This window comes from Psammomys obesus, unplaced genomic scaffold, assembly GCF_907164565.1.
Source record: "Psammomys obesus unplaced genomic scaffold, mPsaObe1.curated_primary_1811, whole genome shotgun sequence".
Classification (NCBI taxonomy): domain Eukaryota; kingdom Metazoa; phylum Chordata; class Mammalia; order Rodentia; family Muridae; genus Psammomys; species Psammomys obesus.
This window is the reverse complement of record NW_026590944.1, coordinates 1-7,615: the sequence shown is the minus strand read 5'-3', so window position 1 is coordinate 7,615 and position 7,615 is coordinate 1. Positions and strand designations below refer to the sequence as shown.

At 40.8% G+C, this 7,615-nt stretch overlaps 1 protein-coding gene across 1 annotated transcript; it reads right to left on the bottom strand.

Annotated features, from left to right (window-relative positions):
- Positions 1 to 254: 254 nt before the first annotated feature.
- On the bottom strand, positions 255 to 4,847 carry CUNH15orf61 (chromosome unknown C15orf61 homolog). The gene is made up of 2 exons (XM_055609488.1): positions 4,461 to 4,847; positions 255 to 477 (listed from the first exon to the last, which is right to left on the bottom strand). The coding sequence occupies exons 1-2, from the start codon at positions 4,804 to 4,806 to the stop codon at positions 350 to 352; spliced, it is 474 nt and encodes a 157-aa protein (XP_055465463.1). The 5' UTR covers positions 4,807 to 4,847; the 3' UTR covers positions 255 to 349.
- Between the last annotated feature and the right edge of the window lie 2,768 nt (positions 4,848 to 7,615).

Genomic DNA, 7,615 nt, shown 5'->3' with positions numbered 1-7,615 from the left:
AATTAAAATTGTTAACATCCAGCTATAGAATCTGTGTTTACATACTCGATTTTTATCTGTACTTTAACCTAGTACTAGGGAAACAAGAATGAAGCCACATGTGTTTGTAGTTCCCATATGATACATATATATATATGTGCATGTGTGTGTTATTATACATCTATCATGTATAACAATATAGGAAAAAAGCTTCTTTCTGGGAGGTAGTGATTTGCCTTAAGATTAAAAAAAACTTCACACTATAGAAAAGCAAAGGTGTTTGCCAGTGTTTTATTTTAAATGATCAAAAATAAATATTGCAATATACACACAGAAATTAATTGACAATTGTATTTTCCAATGTACACTTTCAATACATGGCACCTTCATCTTCTTTATTTAGAAAATAGATTGTTATTGGTCCGTAACTGGTATGAACAGTCTCTGTGACTCTGGCAAATAACCAGGAGCCAAGTCCATATAATAAAGTTGGAATACCTAGAAAACAAATGAATATGTTACTCAAGAAGATCAGTACTTACTAAGCATGTACTAACATATGTCATGTCTTCAGCAATGTTAACATAAAGCTATAGAAACAGAAATATAAGAGCTGACAGTCAGTATGATTACCAAAGAGCTGACTTTTATCTCTTTGTGGACCATGGTGGCAATTATGTGAGCCTAAATTTTTAAAGCCATAGATGAGATTACGCAAGTACTTTGCTTAACACATTTTCTTCAATTAATTATGAAGTTATTCTATAGTCTTCTCACAAATAAGCAATTGGAGAAGAATATCCATCAATTTGGTTGTAAATGTCCCTGATTATTTGCCTTAAGCTGCAATTATTAGATCCAGTATGTTATTCTTTATAAGATAGATAGGAACACTGATGGCTAAAGAAATGTTTGCACAACTTAGAAACTGGGTCAAACAACTGTCTTCAAGCCTAAGGCAAAACCTAATGTCTAGGAAGATTATAGTGTGGTCGGCATGCCAGAGAACACGGTCACCAGTAATGTTGCAATTGATTTGAAAACAATCTCATTCCACTTGCATGGACTCCAACAAGTCTCTCACTCTTTCATTTCTTGAAGATTTCAATTAATAAGGTTTCTGTTTTATTTTAGAGTAACTGCTGTTTGCTTTATATCAAACTAAACACATACTCTCCATAAATATAAATTTGAATGCATATGACACCATGTTGGATGCAAAACAGACTTCCACAATTCTTAGCTTTTAAGGCACTTATTTAAAATCAAGTATTAAAATATTAAAAACACTGTATCTATATACACACACAGTGTGTGTGTGTAAAATCACAGGCATACAGATCAAAAACAAATATTATAGGCCCTGCACAAGTATTAATTTATTGCTTCCATGTGGGAAATGGGCAGAAAGAGACAATTAAAAAAGATAACTGCTCATTTGGAAAATCTCTTTCTTTCTAGTTAATAGAGAAACCAACACACAGTCAAGACTGATGTACTGCTAAATTTTTATTTCTTTTCCTGCAGGAATATCGTCACTGTGTCACGCTCCCTGTGAGTATATGTGTTGGGAGTACTCTGGGGTGCCAGAGATATCAGGAGAGGTATCACCAGCTGGCAATGAGATGGGGGGTGGGGAGCCAGATGCCTCTTGCTCCACACTTTCCTACTTTTAGAAACATGCCAGGAAACAGTTTGTAATTCATTACAACAGAATCTCCTAGAAGCCTATGGAACTTTCTACAGTATACTGCTGTCTTTGCCCTCCTCGAGTCGCAGAGAATCTCAAGTGTCTCAAGGGACTGTCATAAAAATAAATCCTCAAAAACTATAATAAAGTGATCTGCAAATCATCCATCCAAAAAGAAAAAAAAAAAACAAACACAAAAGAACATCAAGTGGCATGTGGTGAGGAGACTGTGACAAGGTGGGCATTGAGAAAGGACTGTGGGTACAGGCTGAAATAATAAGAAATGAATTCCAATAGGACACTACCACTCTAAAACCTGAAAATCAATAGGGGTGAGGAATTTTAAAAGGCCGTAGATGCAATTATTAGTTTTGTATACATACTGAGAGTAACATATACATAATAATATGCCTTTTAAACTGACATTAGAGTTTAAGGAATGGTATTGACCCTGAGAATTACTTCTTATGCTAGCTATCACTGATCTCAATTAAATATTCTTCTAAAACTTATACTATTGAAAACAAGTCATACAAATAAATGCCCCACAGATAAAATTAAAAAAACTGATTAATGATTACTGGTTTACTAATAACTGTATGAAGGAAGCATTATTAGTCATGTTTACTGAGCAGGGCCAGCGTTGATAAGTAGTCACAAATTTTGTAGTTTCTCTCCTGGAATGAATGAGCTTTTTTGCTTTGTGGTTTTGTGGGGGGGGTTTGTTTTGTTTTTGTTTGTGTTTTCCACCCTAGAATGCAGAGAATAAAGCACTAATGAGGAAGATTTGCTGCCTCTGTATTTTATACATTAAAAAAATTTTTAGTCTGTATGCTTCAAAATCAAAATCTCTAAAATCCCATGAAATAAAAACATTCAGATTACTGGGGACAGAGAACATCAAAATGAACTTGAGAACAGTTCTTTGCACAATCATTCATTTTGAGTTAACTACTATCGAATTAAGTACTTAAAACAATTTGAACTTTGTAGTAAGGCTCAGATTACCCATTCATTCCAACGGTAAATTGCTTTTCTTAAATCTTAATCTATTTCCCAGCAGGATACTCAGACTGATAAACCATCAGTATAATGTCAGCTTCATGGAAGGGAAGGTGGAGGAGAAAGGGAACAAATGGGTACACAGAAATCTTTATTATTTACAAAATGGATGAAGTGTTCTGATTACTACTCATTTAGAAAGGAGGACAAGGAAGAAATCCTTTGTACCCTTATTCCTGACTAAAAGACTTGACGGTCCAGAGGTGTAAACTGTACACTGACTAGGATGCTATTACTTTATATTTCCCCTAGTTCAGACAAAAATATAAAATAAACAGTACTAAATTAGTAAAAAGTCCAGAAAAACATTTCAGAGAAAGCCCGAAAAAGCATGCAGGAACACTGTCTTTGCTGCACTTACAGAATTTCTAAACACCCATACAGACTATTAAACTACTCTTAGTTTAAAAAAAACAAAACCAAAATAAAACAACAAACAAAACCCTACATCTGATGTTTTTCTGGAAAAGCTTTACTTTTTTTTTTTTTTTTGTGGGAAGTGGGAATATTTTTTTTTCTTCTTTTGATGTCTTAACCACCTACCTCTAAAAGAGAGGCCCTTAATCATGACAGGTATCCAAAGGAAATGTTAACTTTAACTGTGACATTTTAAAAAAGGGATTGAGCTTATATAGTTTTCCTATAGTGTGGCCTCATAGTTTTCCTAACCCATCACTCCATATATGAAAAGAATGATTCCTACTGATTTTTGAAAACGCTAAAATAAACGCATTTTCAAAATTCTAATTAGTATTCTGGCATATCCACATACTTTCAGTCTGAAGTTTACAAATCATCTCATACCAACTTTATTCCAACCTCTGAATTTGTGGGCGTACTCTGTATAATCCATCAGCCAAGTTTTGAAACACATTTTAAAAGGATTATATACACTGGTGTGTAATCTCCTTCCTGGATTAAGCCTACGACAGTTCCAATGGGACAATGTCCCCCAAATCCCGTAAGTGATATAACTTATATAAGCAGAAATGCCATGCCTTATTAAACTTAATGAACCATTGGATTATATATAAAAGTAGTACAGATGCAGAATTTAGTTTTAATTTTGGATTAAGAAAACTATTTGGATTACACTGATTCGGCTTCCGTGTGTTGATCGAGTGACTGAAATCTAACTTAATTTTTTAAGCAGCTACTAATAGGTCCAAAACATCTTGAGGACTTGTATTTTTCCCTAATCTATAAAATACTGTCACATCTACAATCGAGGATATTGACCTTTCTGCCGTTAAACCAAAAGAACATAAACATCTAGCGGGAGGAGAAACCGTCAGAATTAGATTATCTTCAGGAACATAAATAATAAAGAGGCAACATCTTTCAAATATCTTCTAAGCCTACCACCTGAGAAAAAATGATGCCTGGAGAGAACCTACTGCTTTTAGCAAAACACAGTTGCTGAGTTTTCACAGGAAGACAAAGAAACTTTAAAGTCCGTCCAGTTTTTGTCCTCCAGAAGCTCCCAAGTGATGAGCGCGGGAAGGGCTCCTGCTAAGCAGCTTCAGAACCACTGTCCAAGTGGCGGCGTTTCCCGACTCGCTGCCCGTGCCAGGGTCCTTCTGGGATGGACCGTGGCAGGGCACGACCTCACGGTTGCTGCAGGCAGCCCGCTGGGGAGGCGAAGGGCCGGCCCCGGAGGCCCAGCTCGCGCACCAGCGGCCCAGGGTGGCCGGAGGGGTCCCCGGGTAGGCGAGGCACCGCCACTCACCCAGGTTGATGACCTTGAGCGCGGTAAAGAAGCGGTCCTGCGGGGCCAGGTCCTGCCAGGGCGCCTTGGAGCAGTGGTACTTGATGAAGGGGAAGCAGCCGGTGCGCAGGACGTGGTAGTTGGCGCCCGGCACCGGCCAGTTGAAGTGCGACAGGCCGAACTGGTCGTTGCGGACCGCGCTGTAGGGCACGCAGAAGGAGGTCCAGTGCGGCAGGCGCCGCTGCAGCAGGTGCCGCGTCAGCACCTCGGAGGCGCGGGGCTTCGGGCGGGAGGCGGCGCCCGAGGCCCAGGGCCCGCACAGCAGCAGCCGCAGCGCGGCCTCGTGGGCCCTGCGCAGGGCTTCCATGGCCGGGGCGCGCCGAGGAGCAGGCCCGGGGCCCTGGGGGAGGGGCGGGGCCGCCGGGCGGGCTCGCGCATGCGCGCTCCCCCGCCCCGGGTTGACACCGCCCAGCGGGTGAGAGCGCGCTGAGGTGCAGCGCGTGCGCACAGAGGCCCGCGGCTTCGGGCGGACGGGAGGGCGGAGCGACTGCGCACAGCAGGAAAATTGTTACCTGTGCCCTCAGGTGTCGTTTGAAACCGTGGAGCAGGGGTGGAAAAGCGGAGGCTGAAGCAGCGCAGCTGAGCGCCTGGCAGAACTCAGACCCCGCCCGGCTGGCAGGCGCTGGGCCCCAGGGAAACCATCGGGGATGCCGAGGGGCTGGAGGTGTGCTCAGGAAAGTGAGCTGACGCCGAGGCCTGGTCTTTGCCGGGGCCTCAGGCAGCACTTCGGTGCTGACGTCCTCACAGTCGCGTTCCCTGTCCAGACCGAATCCTAGGAGACCCTCGCCAGGTGTGCTGGCGTTTGCCTGTAATCACAGCAGGGAGGCTGAGGGGTGAGGACCGGGCGGAGGCCAGCCTGGGATATACAGAGGAACGCTCGTCTTAACCCCCCCCCCCCACACACACACAAAAGAAAAGAAAAACCGAAAAGAAGAAAGAAGTCGTATATTTCCTCACTCAGTGCCTCGAAGCTCAGAGAAAGCTCCCCCCTGAGAACACGGTAAATGCCAGGACAGGCTATGGCAGTCACCGACCTCTACGGTCCCGTTACCCACTTTTAGTGTATTCATGCAAGGAAAGCATTTCTCAGACTTTGCAGCATGCCACCTGTTTTCTGAAGTGTTATTAGTCTTATTTGTCCTCAGCTTTTGTGGGGAGAACACATGAATAGGAATTTCCAGAATGAGGTTTCTGGAAAGTACTTTATGCAAATGAAGTGATTATGTGTGTAGCTGCCATATAACAATTATTTGCTGAAAATTCAAGAAGGATGTAGGATAGTGATGTCTTTGGTTTTAGTCACCAGTTTTGAGTTAGTCAGTGCTGAGTTCGTACCACAAATATATCGAATATTTAGGGGATCTCGTCATGCAAGCAGTCACAGCTTTATAAGATTTCCTATTATATAACAATTAAAAAAATTAGATGGAGCATGATGTGTTTAGCTACACAGAAGAATAGCTGGGAGGATTATTAAAGGGAGGCAGGGAGATGCTGCAGAACTATCCTTTTCAAAGGAAAGTTTTAAAAGGAATAGAGTCAGTTGGGTGCAGGTGGCACACACCTATAATCCCAGCATTCAGAGAGGCGGAGGCAGAGGCATTCGATCACTGTGAGTTCGAGGCCATCCAGGTCCATAAAACAAGTCTAGAACATCCAAGCCTACACAGAGAAACTCTTGAAAAACCAACAAAACAAAACAAACAAGAGTTCTTTTTCAGACAAAATCTGTCGGAGAATTCCAGCCTATACATTATAAGCACAGTATGTTTATTTCCAAACATTTATAAATTCATTTTAATAGTAATTTCATAGGTAAACTGGCACAACAAAATCATGGCTAGTTTGTTGCCTTGGGTTTTCTTTTAAGTAGGGAGGGGGTTTATTAAAAGTAAATCAGGTAGATGCAATAATGAATGAGTTTTCAGAAGCAGACTTGGAAAGTGGGAAGGAATGACAGGGGCCTGGACAGTGAAGACACAGGTCAGACCAGATCAAGGACTAGCATAATGACGATGCCTAGCCAACTTCACCATCACTGGACTTTCAACTCTGTTTTTTTGTTTTGTTTTGTTTTGTTTTGTTTTGTTTTGTTTTGTTTTTTAATTGCAAAACAGCTGCCATTTTCCCCTTAATTCTTCTGCTTTGGCTGTGTATGATTCAGAAAAATCCTGATCTTTCCAGAGAAACTGATTTTTTTAAAAAGTGGATTTTTAATGATTCACCTTAAAAGTGAGTACCTATCTCTGCAGGAGGAGATTACTTATGAGAACTACACTAAATTAACCTAACATAAAATTAACATGTGGTCAATTTTCAAAGGTAACTTTGGGCAATATAGACATTTTGATTATATAAAATTTCACTTAAAATTGCAATTGAATTAAACATGTACTGTGAGCCTGGGATGCAGTGTGTCTGAGAAACTCTAGGTTCTAAGCATATGAGATAAAAAAAAACCCAAAAAACTCTACTGATAGACATAACCAGATATTACGTGAGTTCACTATTTTTTTTTTTTTCTCATTCTGAAGGCTTTGGAAAGGTCTAGTGAAGAGAAGGACTAATGTTAGACACTGCTGTGTTGGTAAAGATTTTCCCTAGTGCAAGGCTTTTTGACTCTCCCTCTCTTTTCTAATGTAAGAAGTTCTTCCAATGAAAGCAGATAGATGGTAGGCCACTCTTCATTTTAGAATCTTCTATAGACCAGAAGAAATATGTCAACAAACATCGAGTTCATCCCGCTAAAACGCCAAAATTTGGGAGCCTTGTAGTCGTGCAAATAGTTTGTCACATATATGTAGCTAGAACACTGTCCTAAAAAATCATTAAAGAAAAAGCCCTCCATTAGAAGGCTAGAGCCCTGGCTATGCCGGAAGTGAAGACATCCTAGGCTGCAATAAATACACAAATATGCATAATTTCAACCATCATTTCAGAAGTAGAAATTAAAGGCACAGTGCAGCAGCACCACATACTTCATAAGAGCCAGATTTGAAAAGACAGGAAATGTTAAGTGTTTATGAGGATATGGAGCAAGTTTGTCCAAAGTGGAGCAATTAGAATTCTTTTTTTTTTTTTTTTAAGACTTATTTATTTATGTCTCCTGTGTTCGG

What these genes read in the sequence shown, in the direction of transcription:
- CUNH15orf61 (XM_055609488.1), bottom strand. Translation starts at nt 4,806, where the DNA reads ATGGAAGCCCTGCGCAGGGCCCACGAGGCCGCGCTGCGGCTGCTGCTG. An exon ending in GCTCAAGGTCATCAACCTGG is followed by an intron (nt 478 to 4,460) that starts GTGAGTGGCGGT and finishes TTTGTTTTCTAG; the next exon opens with GTATTCCAACTTTATTATAT.